Genomic DNA, 20230 nt, shown 5'->3' with positions numbered 1-20230 from the left:
ACATATTCAAGACAGTCAGAACCTCTTTATCTTGTTCTAAATTGAATATTTACAGTATTTTATGAGTTTTCCTATTCTATCTGGGTGCAGTTCCACCTCCCTGTTACTGTTAGCATTGCCCTCACCTGTTTGGTCACGTGTGAGCAGCATTCTCATGTGGTTGCCGTCACCGCAGGGCAAACCCGAACTCCCGCGGGGCCAGGAGGACGTGAAGACCAAGATGCACGGCGAGGACGACCTTCCTGCAGACTTCAAGAAAAAACTGACAGAGTGGGAAATCCGGAAGGCTCTGGCGGGCAAGAGTCAGCAGAATGTGGAGGAGCTGCAGAAGAACCTCGGCGAAGAATTCAACCGCAAGATGGCAGAGTGGGAGAGAATCAAGGCCTCAGCCTCTCAAGGCCACATAAAACCTACAACGGGTCACCTACAGGTCAAACCTTCCTCCTCCGCCGGCTCCATAGAGGCCAAGCCCACAACCCCGCCAAGCCAGGTGGCTCACAAGTCTAGCAGCATCTCCGCCCAGGGCCAGATAAAAGGCTCTGCCTCCATAAGCCAGGTTATAGCAAAGGGACCCGTGGGAGGTCCCGGCGCCAGCCCCAGACTGGACAGGAAGGGCTCCGGACACAAGATCAAGAAGAGCAAATCCAACAAGAGCGACAAAGTTCCCGTGGTAAGTCCAAGAGTTGCTTTGTTCTCGTCCTTTTTTTGCGTGTATCCGTATCCGTGGTGTAGTGCTTAGCATTTCTAATTACGAATCAGCGGTCCCAGGTTCGAATACCAGCCTGAGCGGTCGGTGCACAGTTAACCCAGCTGTTCATGATCCCTTTCGGGCTGGTCGCCGAATGGGTGCCTCGGGGAATCTGGGGAAGGTAAAATGTGGCAACCAGGACGTCAGCTTGTTCTCCGTCCCGGGGTGATGGTTCCCGCCCACCACAGACTCAAAGGCTAATGCAACGGAGACAAGCACTGGTGCCACGCGCAGCTATAGCGCACGCCCCCAAGTTACCTGTTTTTAGGTGTCATGACAAGCCCTCGCGGTGACTCTGGAGGACAATTTCGTCACCGATCAGAAACTATTTTGTTGCGAAAGTTTCATTCTAACAATTTGATCAGTATATAACCTTTATCATGCAGAGGAAAAGTTAATTTTTTCCGTTTATCTTTCTCTTACTATGGAGACTATTGTATGAGCCTCGTGTTTAATAGTATTCTGATATCTAGTTTACCTCTGCAAAGATTATATTTTGTGACATTTGCTTGAGGTATTATTGTCGTGTTTTTATACCAAGCCTCCCAGCTTCAGCTAAGTTACGGTGATTGACCTTTGTCTTGTGTGAGGCGCAGAGCAAGGCTGAGGGCGGCCACAAGGGGCGGGGCAAGTCGGCCAAGGAGCTGCAGTGGCTGGAGAAGGAGCTGCTCAAGGTGGAGAGGGAGACGCAGAGGCTGGAGAGGGAGAAGGAGAAGTTCCTCGAGAGACAAGCAAGGTAAGGAGCGGCTTGGAGAGGTAGAGTTAATGAAAAGATTGTCATGTTTAAAAAAAATGGCACCAGACACTTTTATTCATTATTATTTTTTCTCTATGATCCGTTTTTGTCCATAGCTTTTTTTTTATTCTTTTATTCTCGTTTTCTCCAGCCACTATTACTACACTACACCTTTTAAGTTCACCAATAAATGTTTCTTCTTTCTCTCCTCCCTCACCGTCACCACAACACCATCATCTTAACACAGACTGGAGAAAATGCGCCAAGCCATGGGTCGCGGCGGTCCGGCCAAGAAGAAGGAAATCTACATCAAAACGTCGACGGGAGAGTTCCGCTTCGAGGGCATCAGCCAGACGTTCACCAAGAAGCTGTACGAGTGGGAGGAGCGGCGGGGCATCAGGCCAGAGTCGTCCACCATCGCCCTGCTCGACCCCAACTACAAGGCGCCCGAGAAGGAGGTGCAGGAGAAACCCAAGAGTCCTGAGCTCGTCCGTCTCGTGAGGTGAGTGGAAGACGAGCGCGACAGACAGGCAGACAGACAAGCACATTGGCGTATTAACAACATCTACATGACTGCGAATAGGATTTTTTTTAACAGGATAGGAAGCAACTCAAGGGCATAAAAAAAAGTATCGGAAAAAAAGCCCGTTAAAAGCTGCTCCTAAAAAAGATAAAAGTAAGGAGTAGCCAAAACAAAGGTCAGGTTCGGGTGAAGAATGATGAGGAAGAAGAGAAGATACGCGCAGACTTTTGCCAAACGGAGGGACCTTATGGTTTAGAAATAAGTGAAGTTGAATGCGCCGATTTTCTTTCATGTATCGCTTGATATTGTAATTGTCTTGTTGTACGCGTAGAGTTTTTTTTTTAAATAATTTCCAACATTCTTCCCCTTCTTCTTCTTCTTTTAGGATTCTCCCCCTAAAATCTTCCCTTAATTCATGAGGTGCGATAAATATTGACCCCGTTACGTTCTTATTATAAATATTTTCACACACACACACACGCCCCCCCCCCCCCACACACACACATACATACATACACACGTACATACATATATTCGCACCACCACCACTTCGCTCCTCCGCAGGTCCAAATCCGAGTCGTCGATGGTGGCTGACCTGGTGGGGCCGCCGACGCTGCCCTCCCGCGCCTCCAGCCTCTCCCTGGGCGAGATGGAGACGGACGAGGCGGTCCTGCAGGGTGAGTAGTGTTCATTGAGTGTACGGGGATATCAAGGAAGAGGAGGGCTATATCGTATGAGGAAGCTCCTGAAAAGAGAGGAAATAAAAGTGTAGATATAAGGGAAAACACCAAAAGTTAATTCACTCAGAGCTCCATAATCTTAGAGTATAATCACCATTCCTTCCCCTTCCCTGTGACCTGCAGCAGAGAACAAGGCGGCGAGCGAGCCTACCCTGGCGGCGGAGGACTCAGCCTCTCCGAAGGTGGCGGTGTTGGTGCAGCTGGAGGAGGTGGTGGACGAACCCGCCGCCCTGCACGAGCCCGCCCCGCCCTACGCCCCCGCGGAGATCACGAGGAACATCGACTCTTCTGGCAGGTAACCTCCTTATGGCTCAACATATTTACCTGGCTGGAGTTGCAATGTAAGGATCTCTGAACACCTTCCTTTTAATGTAGAGTACTTGGTGTGAGGCAGAGACTGGAGCTTTCTACTACTTAGACTTGATCCGTTCGAGTGACTTGAGCAGATCAGGTTCATGCCACAAACAGATCCTAGTGAATGGTTGTGTATTCAGTTGTGAGGCGCGTCCCTCCTGCATCACTGCGTAAAGAGAATGACATTAATCACTATTTGCGATGAAAAGAAAATCATTGTATTCGCTTGGGAAAGTTAAATGATCCTTTGCCAGCTTCAGATTATTTCCTTTGTTACCTCAACCTTCCTATCCTTCCCTTACATGCAGTTTCCATCGTTCCCTCCTCACGCAAACTTTTTTTTTCGCACACTGGCAGCGAGGAGGACGTGACGCGAAGGCGCCGTGCAGACGACGACGACGATGACTTGGCCACGGGTCTGCAGCGGAATGACAGTGGCCGAGGACAACAGTCGTATCGCTCGCTGCTGCACGAGAACATGAGTCTCCTCGACAAGCTCCGCCAGCAGGAGGACCTTTGCCGGGCGCTCGAGAGTCAGATGGGGGACATCGACTCCAAGATGGACAACGTGGCCGACCAGCACCTCAGAACCCTGGGTGAGGCGGAAAAAATAGAAGTGTAGTTTTCTCCCTCCGTCGTTGTCCTTCGGTTGCCACGACCATAATATCATTTGGTAGTACTTACAGTTGTACTATAATTTCGTAAAAGTAATGACATTAAATTTGGGCGTCACCGACAACCTCGATGATATTCTCTGCATGAGTTTACGATTATCTTGAAGAAAAGTGAGTCCCCATGAGTTTTCTCATGTTGGTAGAGAACACCCACGAGCTCTGTCCCCCCCCCCCCCCCCCATCCCATTCTAAATTGTGCGTTGTCCTACAGAGAAGCTACACCGCCAAGTGACCATCATGAAGGATTCCAGCGCCACCTCCTACGACCCCGAGGATGAGGCATCCTGCGGCGGCGCAGAGGACGCTGAAGCCAACCAGCGGCTGATCAGCCAACTCAAATCCCGCATCGTGGAGCTGGAGATGCGCGGCGACCACCTCATGAACGAGAAAGAGCAGCTGGAGGTAAGAACTAAGGAGAGATGAACGAGGTAATTCACATGAAGGAAGTGCAGATTATTTGTGTTTGTGGCATTGCGATGAAGACACTTCCGCTTGCCTTTAGAATTACTAAAATGAAACACTTGAATCCGCCTTAGGCCCCGCATGTGCACACTCTGAATGTGTCGTCTAACGCCTTTCTCTCTGCCAGCGTGCCTTCAAGTTGCACAAGGACCATGAGACCGAGATCGCAGAGTCTTTGGTGGAGAGGATCCGCGAGCTGCAGGACGCGGGGGCCGAGGTCAACATAACGACCGTCAACAGTGACCTTGGAGCCGCCCAGGAGGGAAGGTGAGACTCATTCATCGACCCAAGGAGGTTAAATCAAAACTCCTTTCATCGTCCCCGCTTCCCGGCTCGTCTTTATATATATTCGTGCTGAACCTTGCGTGCATATGTTCGTGTATGTGTCTGGGAGCGTCTTCATGTGTGTGAGGATTATCGTGTGTGTCTTTGCAGCATGGTGGTGGATGAGCATCTTAGCGAAGGGATAAACAAGGAAATCGAAGCCAAGGAAGAAGCTGAAAAGGTGTCCCTGCAGAATGTGGAGAAAGAAAGGGAGAAAAGAAGAAAGAGCTCGCGTGAGGTGGCTGGTGGGCACGACGGCGAGGTGGGGAGGCGAGACGGTCGATCCCGTGAGCACCGCAAAGTGAAGAAGGTTCCCCCGAAGAAGGTACAGAAGCTCCACAACCTGACGGGGGATCTGCTCTTCCAGGTGAGTCACGCACGACAGGTGGGCGGAGCTGGGCGAGTGGGGGAAGGATCGAGGCGAGGTGAAGAAAGGAAAAGATGATAAGGAAGAGAATGAAGGAGAGAAGAGGGGTTGATTGGAGGAGGGAGGTAGGTAGTGGTAGGCTAAGAAGATGATAAAGAGGAGAAACATAAGGACTGAAATAAATGAGAGAATGATCGGAGGAAGACAGAAGTCGCAACTTCTCAGCCTCTTATATTTACCGACTTCCGACCCCAAAACTGTCTCGTGGATCCCAATAAGGAGATTCACTTATAATTACCGTTAAAATAGTTAATTTCTGATGTTTCTTGGCAATAGTTAGGCGTCGTAAACCGGTAAATATTATGCTCTGAGTACGACAATCTGGCAACGGTGAATCAGAATGAGATTTGAATAAGGAATGAGGAGAGAAGGTAAAGGAGAGAGGTAACGCACGGAGGGTAATCAGCCGTCGACCAGTCTAATATCATGCAAGATAAACAGTCTTTATTTGTCTTCTTTAAGGTATACTGCGTTGCTAATCTTTATTTGTATGTTGTTGTATTGTGTGCGTGTGTGTGTACGCGCGCAGGCCAAGCGACTGGAGCAAGCACTGGTGTCCAAACACGCCCTGGACCGCCGCGGGACGGGAGGCTCATCCCTGCCCACCGCCTACCGCCAGCGGAGTCTCCGGGGTCGGTCCTCCCTGCGTCTGGCGGGAGACACGGCCACGCCCCCCCGCCGAGGCAGGAACAACCCCGCCCGCACCTGGTCTTCCATCGAGGCCATCACCTTCCCTGCTGATTCACAGGTGAGTCTTATGAGCCACGTTACTACAGACCCAACAACGCATTGCATAATCAGCTAACATTTCAATTGCCTCATCGGTACAATGAAAACAACAAATATACACTGCAAACTACCTTTTACTCCGTTTTCCTCCTATATGCATCGTCCATAAAACAGCTACTTTAGGCCGAGGTCACTCTAGTCACTGACAGCCCTGCTCTGGACGTGACAATAAGTCGAGTTGCACCGCTACACCATAAGACTCTGGCGGTATCTGCATCAATGAACCAACTGAAATATATATGTAAACCGTGAACCATACTCTTGTTTCATCAGGGATCCGGTGAGGTGGAGGGCGCGGCGGCACAAGGGACCGCGGGAGCCGAGGAGCCGACGGATGGCAGGAGTCACCGGAGCCAGGCGTCTTTCAACCCGTACTCCTGTGACCCTCAGGACCTGCTGGCCATGAACGCCGAGCTCAGCCGAATGGCGAAGGAACTGCGACTTGAAATGATGAAAATGTGGAGCTTCAGAGGTGAGGAGCGAGGGAGGCGTAGCGGTCCGCTGAATTATGTGACTTGATCAGGATATAAGGACACGCTCAACTCAGTAGCTAATTAAAAACTATTTATTTTACGGTCACATTCTCGCCCTCGCGCAGATTCCACGTCTCCGGAGTCGGTGACGTCAGAGCCCATGTCGGTGCAGGACATGGAGGAGAACACGAACACGGTAAGTAATGAAAGACTTTCTTTAAGGCCATGAGGTGGACACTCGACAGTTATTGCGTAAACATCTTAGACTCTAAATAAATTATGCACAATGACATTCTTATGCATGGTTAAAGCAGTGTGGCAGAGCAGGGGAGGGGGATATTACATCTGGAGTGTCGCTCTCACGCCGCGGTTGAATGAATGAGACAAATGTGTGAAGAGTTAAACCTTTGTTGTAATAATGGCAAGTTTTTGATGATCCCATGAAAGGGCCAGAATTGGTCAGTTTCGATATAACTGAAAACTTTCTAAAGCCTGCTTGATGTTATTGATGTATACGAGTTTTTAAAAGCAATATCGTGGAGGTGTTGTCTCTCTTTGAAGCATGTGATTGGTATTACAATGATTTGTTCGCTGATCCTTGCTGTGTTCCTCTCCAGGCTGAGAAGGACCGTCTGGTGGCCGAGGCCAACGAAGTCTTTCAGAGCATCGCGCTGCTGCACAAGGACAGTCCGCCACACTCGCCGCACGTGCCCAGGTCACCCTCCAGCCGCTCCCGCAAGTCTTCGTCCGGCACCTCGCACGCGAAGCTCCGGGACTCAGGTGTGCTCGATGAGAAACGGAGTCGCCGGGGAGCAGAAGACAAGGATCGCAGGTAAGCACGCTGGAGAGTCAAGACCTCTGTTGAGAATAAATGCATCTCTGCAACACAGTTCTGTCCATTTGCTATCTTTAATTAATAGTTCAGCAACACTCACACGAGAACACACCTTTACATCCCGCTTTAACCTTGGCAGGTCTACTAACAACGCACCATCCAGAAAGAATTCCTACAGACAGCATCAAGAAAAGAATCTGGAGGAGGAAGAGGAAGAGGAGGAAGAGGAAGAGGAAGAGGAGGAGGAGGAAGAGGAGGAGTTGCAGAAAGAGCCGGAAATCAGTGTGTTCCTGCCCGGCGGCGCCACGTTAGGAGAGCTACTTTTGCGCACACAGCAGCACCACGAGGAGGAGGAGGAGGAAGAGGAGGAGGAAGAAGAAGAAGAGGAAGAGGATGAAGAGAGGGAGTGGGAGGGCCGACGAAGACGTTCCTCTGACGGGCTGTCCACGGTGACCTCCGGGCCCTCGCGCTCCCACTCCCCGTCGCCCAGCATCGCCTCCAGCGCCGCCGAGGCCGAGGTGAGCACACGGGGGCGGGCGGCGCGTGCGTGGCGGCTGCGTGACACTCACTGATGGGTGTGCTGAGCAAGTATATGTATTGAATGAGGAGGATAAATAAGTGGAGGCACACAGCTGAAACCAAGTGCTTCTTTGAGTTTGCATCTGGTGAATGTTGTACTCATGTTGTTGAGTTTATTATTAGCATTGATTATTATTCATTTGACATCAAAAGATACTGAAAAATTACATATTTCTCAAGTTTCATTAATTTTAGTTGTTCTTTATAAATTATGCCCTATGCCCCTCCGTGGTTTTATGGTTAACACACCTAGCTAAAAATCCCCGGGCCCGGGTTCGATGCCTGTCTGGGAAATCGGAGCCCAACCCACCCAGCTGTTCATCCTCTCATGTGAGCTGGTCGATAAATCGGTCCATGGGGCAACCTGAGAAAGGTAAACTGTGGTAACCCGGGTGTTATACTTGCCATTGTGTCCCGGGATTATGAGCACTGACCCACCACCTGCTGAAAAGCAAAGGTGGCGGAGATGAGCGCCGACGTAACGCTCAGATATAGCGCGTTCTTTAAATTAACCATATATATACATCCATTATATTTGCATCTTCGTATTGTTATTTCCATTATTAAGGTCTCCATATTATAGTAATACACTTAAAAATGTCATAATTTGTGCCAATAGTTATACTTGCAACTTGTAAGCCTTGTTGCTTGCCAGTGAACAATTAACTACTAAATGTTGTGTCTCTCCAGTCGTCGTCACGCGTGGATGAAGACGAAGACAGCATTTCCCTGCCGGGCACGTGGAGGACGGCCACCACCTCCACCACGCGCTCCGGGGAACACATCCTCTCCTCCAGCTTCGAGTGGGAGGAGGAGGACGCCGAGGAACGGAAGAAGTCTAGAGAACGGTGGAGGGCCGTGCAAGAAGACATAGAAAAGGAACCCGAGGCGCCCAAACCGAGAGGGAGGTGGCGAGTCTCGGTGGAGGACGCGGATGACAGCGTCGTGCGGAAGCCCAAGATGAGGTGGAAGGCCGTAGTGGACGAAGAGGACGAGGACGAGGACGAGGGGAAGGTAGAGGGAACGAAAACTCCAGTAGCTCAGCTGTCGCGGGAAGCAAGCAAGGATGACTGTGATGACTTCGTGACCGAGGTGACGGTGATCCTCCCGTCAGCCCGCCGCGCCGCGAGGAACCTGAAGACCCGACGCATCTCAGACACGCAGGTGAGACGACACACACACACACACACACACTCACACACACACACACACACACACACACACACACACACACACACACACACACACACACACACACACACACACACACACACACACACACACACACACACACACCTGTTTAAGGCCTGACACACACCTTTCTGTTATTTCCTTGTATCAGGATATAATAAGAATAAGAACAATAAAAATAATAATAATAATAATAATAATAATAATAATAATAATAATAATAATAATAATAATAATAATAATAATAATAATAATAATAATAATAATAATAATAATAATAATAATAATAATAATAATAATAATAATAATAATAATAATACATTATCGGTCATGATAGTATTGGAAGTTTATTATTATTGTTGTTATCATTGTTGTCGTGTTGTTGTCGCCATTTTTATTGTTATTTTTTATTATTAAATGGTTATTGAATGAAGGGCTTAGCAATAAGAAGTTGGGAGACTCTTCTTTGTAAATGAAAACCATTTCAATCTTTTGTAGGTGGAGTACGAGAGTTTTGGCCAAAACAGTCTGGAGGAAAGCTTTGCCAACACCTTCAGTAAGCCTGTGTACGATGACAAGCCGCAGGAGAGGAGCAAACTGTCCCGCAACCCGCCGGTGAGGAGGGCCGCCTCGCGTGAAGCTTCCATGGACCCTCTCTGGCGAAGCCTCGATACAACGCCCTCCACTGAAGCCTCCGGTGATCACCACACGACGGATAAATCTCCAGACATCTTTGTGCCCACTAAACGAACCATTTTCACCGTTCAAGGGGGGAACAGAAACCCTGATCAAGCTCGGGCGACTCCCACCTTTGTGGAGAGCCAGGATGAGGAACTCGAGGCACGTGGTGGGGTTAAGAAAAACAGCGAAAGGCACCCTGATACCGACTCTGAGGCCACCACAAAGAAAGCCAAACCGTGCGTAGGAGCAAAGAAGGACAGCAAAAATATGAACGGCCACCACAGCAATACCCACTCGCCTGTAAATGAACTTGAGAGTATGACCAACAAACCTGAAACAGAATCTTCCCTTGAGGCACCCGAGGGAGGCCATGCAGACGAAAGATTTCCTTCAGCTGACGAAGCTCAGATGAAAGTTGAAAGTGATGGACCTTTCACGGAAGTTACGTCTTCCTCAAACGAAACCATGCAAGGGGAAACTGATGAAGCCGAGGAACAAATTCAAATTCAAGAGGATTCATCGGACGACAAGAAGCCAGAGAGCTCTCAGAGTGTTGAAGAGCCCTCTCCTCCTACGTCTCAGCCTCTCACTAACGTCGCCATCACCACCGCCCTCCTCCAGACGCCCACGCCCACGAGTCCTCCCATCGAGTCCAAAAGGAAGGTTTTGGAGGCCGTCAATGAGGGTGTTCCTGCAGTTCGAAATATCATACAAAAGTTCAATAAGCGCATCACTGAAAACCAAGAATTATTAGGCAGTCCCTTCCGCTCCCCGCCCAGCAGCCCTCCGTGGCAGTCACCTCGGTCTCAAAGGAAATTGTTGGCAGATCTAAACTCATGCCAAGGAAAAATGGATCATGAACCTGCCTCAAAGAACTTAAAGTCCCATTCTTCAGAGTCAGCTCAGCCCACGCCTGTCAGCCCCGCGAGTGGTGTTCACAAATCCCAGAGTGCCTCAGTCATCGTCTCCTGCCCAGAATTGCCCCCAAGAGTTCAACGATCAGCGAGTGGTTCCTGTGTGCAAGACGACAAAACTCAAACAAATAACGTTAAAGTTAACATTTCGACGGGACTCATTGCCTCGCCGCAGCTCTCTAGGTTCAGAGGGCCGAGTCCTTGCGAAGGGTTGAGTTACTCGTCCAGTGTGAGTCCCACCGTCACCCCGGCCCCCACTGACCTCGACACCTCTTGCGATTTAGAAATATCAGCAGACGACGCCGGACAACCTCATGATCGATTAACGGGCGGCCTGAGACCTGAGAGTCGCAGTCCAGCAGCTCACATCCGTGCACTCAGAATTAAAAAGGCCAAGGAAGAGTTCCTCGCCCGCGGAGCAGGACTGCCGACCGCTGAACAGCGCCCAGGCGATGCTAGTGATTCAGTAAAGCTCAGACACAGAAGCGGCACGGCCAGCACGGAGGGCAGCTGGCGAGAGTCTGACGAGCTCTTCGCAGGAGCACCGTCATCCACACCGACAGAAGGGAGCAGTCAAGAGAGAGAGGAAACTCGTGACAAACCACCAAGAGCCGCCTCTCGAAGACGAAACATTCCAAAGAAAGAGTCATTCCGTAGGCAGAGTGCTGGCTGCCTGATAGAGGAGTCTGCTGCAGCCAAACACTCCTCCCCGGTCGTCAAATCCTCTTCGTCAGGAGTGCTTGGCAACATTAAGAGACATTCAAGGTACTCCATCGACTCTCAGTCCCCTGACAGGCGAAAAGATTCTGTTGATCCGTCCGGCGAACACCCGCGGTCGCCGCTTGGAATATTCAAACTTTTCCGGCGCCATCGAAGCAAGGATAAGCGGGACATGCCCTCAGTACAAAAACTATGCCGACAAAGTTTATTGGTGGATTTTGCCAACGGTAGAGGCCGCAACCAAAGTGCATCTCCTCAGCCACGTCCCGAACACCCCCTCCGTGCCCTGCCCGAAATGGAGGGCGAGGAAGTTCAAGAGGCTGCTGCCGCTCGGTCCTCAAAGACTCTCCCGCGAGGGAGTTCACTGGAGGTCGCAGCTCCTCTCGCACCCTCTCGCTCATGTCCATCGTCCCCTGTCGCGCCTCATCGCTCCCGCACCGCCAACTGGCTGGCCCGCGGCCGCCAGATATTCAAGAGTCGCTCTCCCTCGCCTGGAAAAAAGGCGCGGTGACCCTTGGCCTCATGCTGCCCTTCATGACTCTATAAATAGTGAAGGACGGAATTTTGTGAATATTCTACAGCGGTGCCATCCACAGGGTGCTCGGGAGTACAGCGGCGAGGATCTAGATAGTCAGGCAGAGGAATGGACCCTCTTCCCATATCCACCAAAGGCACGCCCCTCCTGCTGCAGAGTAACCAGTAACGAAGGACACCGTAACGAACAGACACAATACAAGAAAGGTGTAAAGCATGTACAGGAAAATGTGACGAAAGTAGATCCTATTGTCTAAACAATGATCATGGGTTTGCCTTAATCTTTCACTATTGGTGGACTGTGTCCGGGAAGCAGATCATGATACTCCAGCGGCCAATATACGCCATTGTGCCATTACCTTATTGTGGGTCATCAGCCATTGCCTCAGATGAATCCTATAAGGACCAGTGGTTTATAAAAAGAGTTTTCTGGTGTTCCAGAACCCCCCATCAAGCCCGGTCATTGCTTGAGCTCACCACACACCATGGTAACCTCAGCCCCCGCTTACACATTACATCTTCAACCTCGGATTACCTCCTGTTATTCAATACAGATGGTGTCGAATGGGATTTTTCAGTAATTTGGAAACCCCGTACTCGACTTCTGGAAGCACCCCTGATTTGGACCACGGCCAACCTCCAAGTTATGTTGAAGATACTCTAAGGCAGGAGTAGGTGGCAGCTGCTGGAACACAGTCAGTCAATGACAGGATGCATAGATAGTACTCCATGCAAGAAACATTTGTTAATGGAGTTTAGAAAAGAGGTAAAATTGCACTATCAGGCTCACCCTCGACCACAAAGCTCAGGTGAGTGGCCTGTCTGTCAAGGACGTGTGCCCCTCGGCCTGGCTCAGCCGTTACGTCACTGTGTTGCGTGTTTCCGGTGTTGTCGGAGCTTTGGTCAGCGCGGCGATCTGCCTCTGCAGTCCAGACGAATGTTTGTGTTAAGAATATTTATACTGTGAATATAAATTCTTTTCTACGTTCTCAGTTTATAAGTATCCTTTAATGATCCTGGGGTAAGTATACAATGTACTATGTTTCTTAAATTTCGAGCATTTGTATTTATGTATACGACTAAATAAGAAGAGAAGATTAAACAGATCACACGACTGAACTACAAGGAAGCATACGCCCGGCGGCAACTAAATGGATATTACTTGTTCCGAGGAGAGGAGAACGAGGGACCGTCTGCACCTCAACAACGAGCAGCTCAACCAGTCTGGTGTGGGTGTGCACCATCAGGTGGCCATCGTGTGCCAAGGTAATGGTTGTTATTCCAGTGTTTCTCTGTTGATCATGTGTATTAGATAAAAACACTAAAGGTGCACAGGCGCCCGATGCCTTCTATAAGCAGTACACTAACAGTTGATGTCGAAGGTAAGGGTTGGTAGGCCTGGCTGTGGGGTCATGTGGTCCGAAGCAGCACCTTTGTGAACCACTTGAACAACTTTATAAATATCTCCTAAGTGGACTTCAGAAAGTAACATTAAACGTTACAGTACGTATAGCATACAAGTGGAAAACATCTAGCAAACTTAACAGCTGCATTTACACCATACGAGTCGCCAGTAATTTGATATTGAGTCATACTGATTCATTGCAGTTCGCACCAATTGATTCAAAGTGAACAGTACCAAGCCTGAACTCGAGCAACATAGACGTATATTCTTAACGCTTGATTTTATATTATGCAGTGGATGCCACGACATAGGAGAAACCCAAACGTGACCAAAGAACTTCAACATCAACCCTGAACTCAGCATGATGTTGTTTAGTCGCCTACCCGCTTGATGATACTCCCGCCGCACTTGAACCCTCGAGACGTTGGGCCGCATCACTGAACATTTCGGCTCCCAGGCACACGTATTTGACAAGGCTTTCGCAGGGCGTTGTGTGGATTTCCAGGGGTAGTTTTGTGACCCTGGTGGTAGTGTGACCCTTCTTCTGTACCATGAGCCTAAAGAAACACTCATCATAACCCGACTGATCTCCCATTTGGCCTTTGGAAATAGTTAATGTGAGAGGCGGAAGCGTTTGACAATACCAACCTTTGTGACGAATTGGAGAACACCATCATGCTACAAATCACTACAGTGCGGTGGTTATCATTAGCGAGGAATACATGAGCGGGAGTGGTGTGGACGGTGAGTAACAAAACAGTCCCCTCATAAAGGAGCTCAATGATTAAGTGGTAGAAAACTGACCTCGTGCCACCACATTGCCATCTGGCGGTATACTGGACAAGGCAACTCAAGACCATGTGGCTCAGTTGGGGTTGGCTTTGTGACGGAGCAGGACCGAGTGACGTGCCTAAGGACCGATTTTTTATATATACCTTTAGGCCCACGCCACCCGACACTCGCGGGGGATCGTAGTGCACCTCTTCGCGGACACGTGACAACCACACAGCCGACGGTCCCCTCTTCTGCCACGCCAAACAGGTAATTGTTTTCACGTCATGGCTCCTACGTGTGTCTCATGCCCCTGTTGACCTCTTGCGGTACGGAATGTCAGACGTCGCATCGGTCTACTTCCTTTGATATTTTTCGTGCTGGATAGGCTGCACGTGTCCTCCTTGGGGTCGTGGTTACATATCAGGTGTTGGGATTGGTGCCTCGTATTGTCCTACCTATTCGGTTTTTTTTTTTTCAGGATTGCCTAAAGCTCGTATTGCCTTAGGGATTATCAAATTACATCTCTGATCGTTAAAGTGTGTGTGTGTGTGTGTGTGTGTGTGTGTGTGTGATTCGATCAATGGGATCGCGGTCATGCCTAGAGGTGAATGATTGCCTCAGTCACTAATAGACAGGTGAATGTTGTATTTGCAGCCTCCCTGCGGGGTCCCCTCCCCCTCGAGCACGTAAAGTTTTAATGTTTCCGGTTGTCTTTTGCCTCTAATCTGCCGCCTGAGGCGGGCAGCTCCTTTACTATTTTTAACTTTGAAACAAAAACAAAAAATGCATTAGAAACAAGTTACGGTGAAGATTCGTTTTAGGTCGGTGCCAGTATCTCATAATCTACTTTATGAAACATCAGTATCTCTTCATACATCTTTTCTACAAACCTTCAACAGTCATGGAAACGCTTTGAAAACCCAATTCAAGGACTTTTTTTTTTAATCCTGAAAATAGGGGATAATGGTACTGAGCTTAGTTGACCCCGCAGCCTACACTACCTCACCCGCCACGTTGGGTTTCTCCTTCTCCTCCTCCTTTTCCTCCCTCTCGCTAGCTCCCCTTTCTTGACCTCTACCTCGTCGTCTTTTTCCTTTGCGATTTTATCCTCCTCTTCCTCATGCGTGGGTCAGTGAAATGGGTATGCCTGGGAAAGGTAAACTGAGGTAACCTGCGTGTCACAATCGGTCCTGTGTCGCCGGCTGAGGGGGTCTGCTGTTACCTGCGCGGGGTCACGGGCCAAGGGGACGCAGGAGCGCGCCGGGGTAATGCGTAGGTTATCGTGTGACCTCTCCCCCCCCCCCCTTCACCCCTCTTCCCACCATCATCTTTGCCTTATACAGTGTTGCGTCCTGGTGTTTTTTTCTTGTGAGTGTTTGATATATTGTTTTAAATGAGGGTTTGATAATTTTATGCGTGTGTGTGTGTGGGGGGGGGGGGGGGGTTAGTGGTTGAATGTAGGGAAGTGAGCCAGTCATGTATTGGCACGGGTATGAAGGGGTATACAGTAAGGTTAGGTTAGGAAGGTTAGGTTAGGTTAGGTTAGGTGTGGGTTTTATGGTTGGGAGGGAAAGGAAGATTTGTTGCTGGAGAGGAGAGTAACAGGAGGAGGCAGGCAGATGTAGAAGAAGGAAGGTTAGGTTAGGTTAGGTGTGGGTTTTATGGGGGAGCGTAGATTGTGTGCTGATAGGGGAGACAGTAACAGGAGGGGAGGCAGGCAGAGGTAGAAGAGTCACCCAACCAGTCAGGTATTAGTACAGGTGTGAATGGGGTTTAAGGGCCATATTCTTAAACGTAAAAGAACATAAGAACGTAAGGAGCCTGCAAGAGGCCGGTTGGTCTATACAAGGCAGCTCCTGTAAGTCTAATCCCACCTTACCTCACTATCCATGTTAGATCGTTAAGTGGTTTGTTAGTTTGTTAGTGGGTAGTCAAACAGCTGTATTACCGTTAGTTAGGTAGGTTAGTTAAATAGAGTTTGATAGTTAAGCAGTTAGTCAGTTAGTTAATTTTACTATATTCTGTATTTATTTATTTATTTATTTATATTATTTATTTTATTTTATTTTTTTATTTTGTTATTTTGTTTTTTCTTTTTCTTTTTCTTTTTCTTTTTTTCTATTTGTTTTCTTTTTCTTTTCTTTTTCTTTCTTTTTTCCTTTATGTTTTCTTGCTGTTGGTTTTCTTTTTTGATGTTCTTTTTTGGTGTTCTTTTTTCCTATCATCCTTTTGTTGATGTTCGTTGGTCTGGGTGAGCCGCTTTCCTCCCAGAAGAGACCCGCCCATAATTTTGGAGATGTTGTTAGGGCCGAAAGGTGGATGATGTTTGTTTTATTTTATTTTCTTGATGTCGTGTTTTTCGTTCTTTTTATTGCTTTTGTTTTCTTTTTCGATGTTTTCCTGTTCTTTTCCTTTTTACTTCTTATTGATGCTTTTTGTTGTTGTTTTTTTCCTATCATCCTTTTGTTGATGTTCCTTGGTCTGGGTGAGCCGCTTTCCTCCCAGAAGAGACCCATCCATAATTTTGATGATGATGTTTGGGGCCGAAAGGTGGATGATGTTTTTTTGTATTTCTCTTTTCTTGATGTTGTTCATTTATTTCTGTTGCTTTTCTTTTTCGATGTTTTTTTCTGTTCTTTTTCCATATTTTTGTTGGTGTTCTTTTCTATATCATCCCTTGTTGATGTTCTTTGGTCTGGGTGAGCCGCTTTCTCCCCAGAAGAGACCCACCCATAATTTTGGTGATGTTAGTCAGGGCCGGAAGGTGGATGATGTTTGTTATATTTTTCTTTCCTTGATGTGTTTTTCTTTGTGTTTTTGATGTTCATTTATTCATATCATCCTTTTGTTGATGTTCTTTGGTCTGGATGAGCCGCTTTCTCCCCAGAAGAGACCCATCCATAATTTTGGCGATGTTAGGGCCTAAAGGTGGATGATCTTTTTTGTTTCTTTTCTTGATGTTTCGTTTCTGTATTTTCCATTTTTCTGGTGTTCTTTTTTATTTTCCTTTTCTTTGGTGTTCCCATCGCGTGGATTGTCTACGACAGTATAACGAGCACCACAAGCCCGGGTTTGTTTAGAGTTTGCTCTCCTAGGTGAACTGCCTACCACGGCTGACGAGCTCCACCTGCCCGGGTTTGTTTAGAGTTTGCTCTCCTAGGTGAACTGCCTACCACGGCTGAGGAAACGCCTGCCCACGGCTAACGAGCTCAACCTGCCCGGGTTCCACGGCTAACGAGCTCCACCTGCCCGGGTTTTTTGTTCGGAGTTTGCTCTCCTAGGTGAACTGCCTACCACGGCTGACGAGCTCCACCTGCCCGGGTTTGTTTAGAGTTTGCTCTCCTAGGTGAACTGCCTACCACGGCTAACGAGCTCCACCTGCCCGGGTTTGTTTAGAGTTTGCTCTCCTAGGTGAACTGCCTACCACGGCTGACGAGCTCCACCTGCCCGGGTTTGTTTAGAGTTTGCTCTCCTAGGTGAACTGCCTACCACGGCTAACGAGCTCCACCTGCCCGGGTTTATTGTTCGGAGTTTGCTCTCCTAGGTGAACTGCCTACCACGGCTGACGAGCTCCACCTGCCCGGGTTTGTTTAGAGTTTGCTCTCCTAGGTGAACTGCCTACCACGGCTAACGAGCTCCACCTGCCCGGGTTTGTTTAGAGTTTGCTCTCCTAGGTGAACTGCCTACCACGGCTGACGAGCTCCACCTGCCCGGGTTTATTGTTCGGAGTTTGCTCTCCTAGGTGAACTGCCTACCACGGCTAACGACCTCCACCTGCCCGGGTTTATTGTTCAGGTTTGCTCTCCTAGGTGAACTGCCTACCACGGCTAACAGCTCCACCTGCCCGGGTTTATTGTTCGGGTTGCTCTCCTAGGTGAATTGCCTACCACGGCTAACGAGCTCCACCTGCCCGGGTTTATTTAGAGTTTGCTCTCCTAGGTGAACTGCCTACCACGGCTAACGAGCTCCACCTGCCCGGGTTTATTTAGAGTTTGCTCTCCTAGGTGAACTGCCTACCACGGCTAACGAGCTCCACCTGCCCGGGTTTGTTTAGAGTTTGCTCTCCTAGGTGAACTGCCTACCACGGCTAACGACCTCCACCTGCCCGGGTTTGTATAGAGTTTGCTCTCCTAGGTGAATTGCCTCCCACGGCTAACGACCTCCACCTGCCCGGGTTTGTATAGAGTTTGCTCTCCTAGGTGAACTGCCTACCACGGCTAACGAGCCTCACCTGCCCGGGTTTGTATAGAGTTTGCTCTCCTAGGTGAACTGCCTACCACGGCTAACGAGCCTCACCTGCCCGGGTTTGTATAGAGTTTGCTCTCCTAGGTGAACTGCCTACCACGGCTAACGAGCCTCACCTCCCCGGGTTTGTATAGAGTTTGCTCTCCTAGGCAGATTGCCTACCACGGCTAACGAGCTCCACCTGCCCGGGTTCGTAACCGGAAGATCTCCGGCACCTCCGTCGGGGCCCCGAGGGACGCCGAGGAGCCCTGCCTGGAGCCCTCCAGTCCTGCCATGCTCGCCAGGGAGACCTTGGGCTCGCTGGCACTCCACACCCCCGCCGAGGCGAGGATGCAAGAACTCGCTTCTTAAAACTACCAGACTGGATTATAAAATTAATCATAATTACTGTGAGGGCGCCGGTCACCGCGTTTATCGGTTCAGGGATGGAAGACCGACGGGCCTGGGAAACGCGCACAAGCATCCAAAGGAATCCTCGCGACGGCTTGCGACGCAGCGTCCGTTTCCCTTTTCTTACTTATTCCAATCTTTCTTTTTGTTATATTTTCCTTCTCTGATTGATTGATTGATTGATTTTACTTGGTAGGAATCTGTTCACCAATTAACATCATTCAGGTATACATTGCACCCACACACCTGCTGAGAGAAAACACCAGTGAGAGTGCTGACGCTCACGAGGACGGCCCACTAGAGTTTCCTAACATTCGCATCGGGGCCCACCTCTCTTCAGTCGTCTGTCTCTTTATTTTTCTCTTCTCTATTTCATTCTATTTCTCCCGTTCTTTCATCCTTGCTCTCCATCTATGAATTTATTCTCTCTCAAAGCTTCCACCATCAGTGGTCCAGTGTAACACGATTGACTCCTTCAAAAATAAGCTCGACCGTCACTTCCTTCAACTTAATATCAACTAGAGTAGAAATGCAACGTTTTGGAGTCTTCTGATTAATGTAAAATCACTTAGGTTTAAGGACAGACCACCAAGTCTGGACCATGGGGTCTGTGTGGTCTGATTTTCTATGTAAATCTATGTAAATCTCTCTCTCTCACTCACACTCACACTCACACACACACACACAGCATTCGTAGGCGTTGTGGGTATTGCCAGGGGTAGTTTAATGACCCTGGTGGTAGTCTGACCTCTTATTTGTACTATGGACCTTAAAAAAACACTCATGAGAATCCGACTGATCTCCTTTGACCCCTATGGAAAAAGTTGGTATGAGAGCCAGAAGCGTCTGAGAATACCGGCCTAGGAGTTGTCATGTATAAGTCGTGTCCTCTTGTTGGGTTAAGGATATGCACTGTTAATTATTTATTCATTTATTGGCATCACAGGAGGCGGCTCAAAGACAAAACAAAACACACTAAAAAAAACACCAACCACTTCTCCCACAATCAGAAAACACTCACCATCAAGTTTTTTTTTGTTTTTTTTCTCTCTCCCATTTATATATTTATTTTCGCATCATAGCAGGCAAACATTAACACACAGCACACACAAAAAAAACGATAACCACTTCTCCCACTATCAGAAAACAGTCACCATAATGTGCTTTTTCTATTTTTTTCTCTCCCATTTATTTGTTTATTTTCGCATCACAGGAGGCAGCTCGAGGGTAACACAACACCACCTCCCCCCAAAAAAACTAAACCTCTTCTCCCACAATCAGAAAGCAGTCACCAACATGTGCTTTTCTCTTTTTTTCTTCTCTCCCATTTATTTGTTTATTTTCGCATCATAGGAAGCAGCTCAAGGGTAAAACAATAACACACAAAAAGTCTGTCAACCACTTCTCTCACAAACGAAAAAAATAGCTGCCATCAAGTGCTTTTTCTCTTTTTTTTTTCTTTTCTTTCATTGATTTTTCACATCATAGGAGTTTCATTTGTTGTTGATGAAAGTTCAGCATGCAGCTTTTTTTTATTTATATTGTCATTGTGCGGAACTTATTCTATGAGTATGTCGGAAAAAATGACTGAACGGGTAAATGTTATGAAAGAGATGGGGAAGCAAAATGGGGTTCAATCCTTATGAGAAGAAAGATTTATCTACGAATTATTGGGTCTGGATTAGTCTTCCTCCACCTCTTCCGCTGCTTCC

The 20230-nt window shown here is 48.4% G+C and overlaps 1 protein-coding gene and 2 long non-coding RNA genes across 23 annotated transcripts in view; all 3 read left to right on the top strand.

Annotated features, from left to right (window-relative positions):
* LOC127009739 (uncharacterized) overlaps positions 1 to 12692 on the top strand; it is a 49668-nt gene extending 36976 nt beyond the window's left edge. For all 5 annotated transcript variants that reach the window (XM_050883139.1, XM_050883127.1, XM_050883134.1 and 2 more), the window contains 16 exons: positions 176 to 670; positions 1345 to 1484; positions 1732 to 1986; positions 2572 to 2684; positions 2871 to 3042; positions 3459 to 3697; positions 3987 to 4177; positions 4365 to 4504; positions 4673 to 4928; positions 5518 to 5736; positions 6051 to 6249; positions 6376 to 6446; positions 6868 to 7082; positions 7225 to 7603; positions 8355 to 8828; positions 9354 to 12692. In XM_050883139.1, coding sequence (XP_050739096.1) covers positions 176 to 670; positions 1345 to 1484; positions 1732 to 1986; positions 2572 to 2684; positions 2871 to 3042; positions 3459 to 3697; positions 3987 to 4177; positions 4365 to 4504; positions 4673 to 4928; positions 5518 to 5736; positions 6051 to 6249; positions 6376 to 6446; positions 6868 to 7082; positions 7225 to 7603; positions 8355 to 8828; positions 9354 to 11681 — 5886 coding nt within the window. In that variant the 3' untranslated portion in view covers positions 11682 to 12692. The remainder of the gene's footprint in view (positions 1 to 175; positions 671 to 1344; positions 1485 to 1731; positions 1987 to 2571; positions 2685 to 2870; positions 3043 to 3458; positions 3698 to 3986; positions 4178 to 4364; positions 4505 to 4672; positions 4929 to 5517; positions 5737 to 6050; positions 6250 to 6375; positions 6447 to 6867; positions 7083 to 7224; positions 7604 to 8354; positions 8829 to 9353) is intronic.
* Positions 12693 to 13598: 906 nt separating this feature from the next.
* LOC127009734 (uncharacterized) overlaps positions 13599 to 20230 on the top strand; it is a 42465-nt gene continuing 35833 nt past the window's right edge. The window contains exon 1 of the long non-coding RNA XR_007762199.1: positions 13599 to 14150. This is a non-coding gene — a long non-coding RNA (uncharacterized LOC127009734). The remainder of the gene's footprint in view (positions 14151 to 20230) is intronic.
* On the top strand, positions 15980 to 18869 carry LOC127009710 (uncharacterized). 17 transcript variants are annotated; one of them, XR_007762156.1, is made up of 7 exons: positions 15980 to 17043; positions 17165 to 17492; positions 17558 to 17625; positions 17758 to 17887; positions 17953 to 18017; positions 18083 to 18212; positions 18278 to 18869. It is a non-coding gene; the product is annotated as an uncharacterized LOC127009710 (long non-coding RNA). The 17 variants fall into 17 exon arrangements; XR_007762198.1 differs by lacking the exon at positions 17558 to 17625 and adding an exon at positions 17493 to 17557 and having other exon boundaries at positions 17165 to 17427; positions 17823 to 17887; positions 18278 to 18867; XR_007762186.1 differs by lacking the exon at positions 17758 to 17887 and having other exon boundaries at positions 17165 to 17229; positions 17295 to 17625; positions 17888 to 18017.

This window comes from Eriocheir sinensis, chromosome 4 (assembly GCF_024679095.1).
Source record: "Eriocheir sinensis breed Jianghai 21 chromosome 4, ASM2467909v1, whole genome shotgun sequence".
Classification (NCBI taxonomy): Eukaryota; Metazoa; Arthropoda; class Malacostraca; order Decapoda; family Varunidae; genus Eriocheir; species Eriocheir sinensis.
The sequence above is the reverse complement of the archived record's forward strand: the minus strand, read 5'-3'. Positions and strand labels throughout refer to the sequence as shown.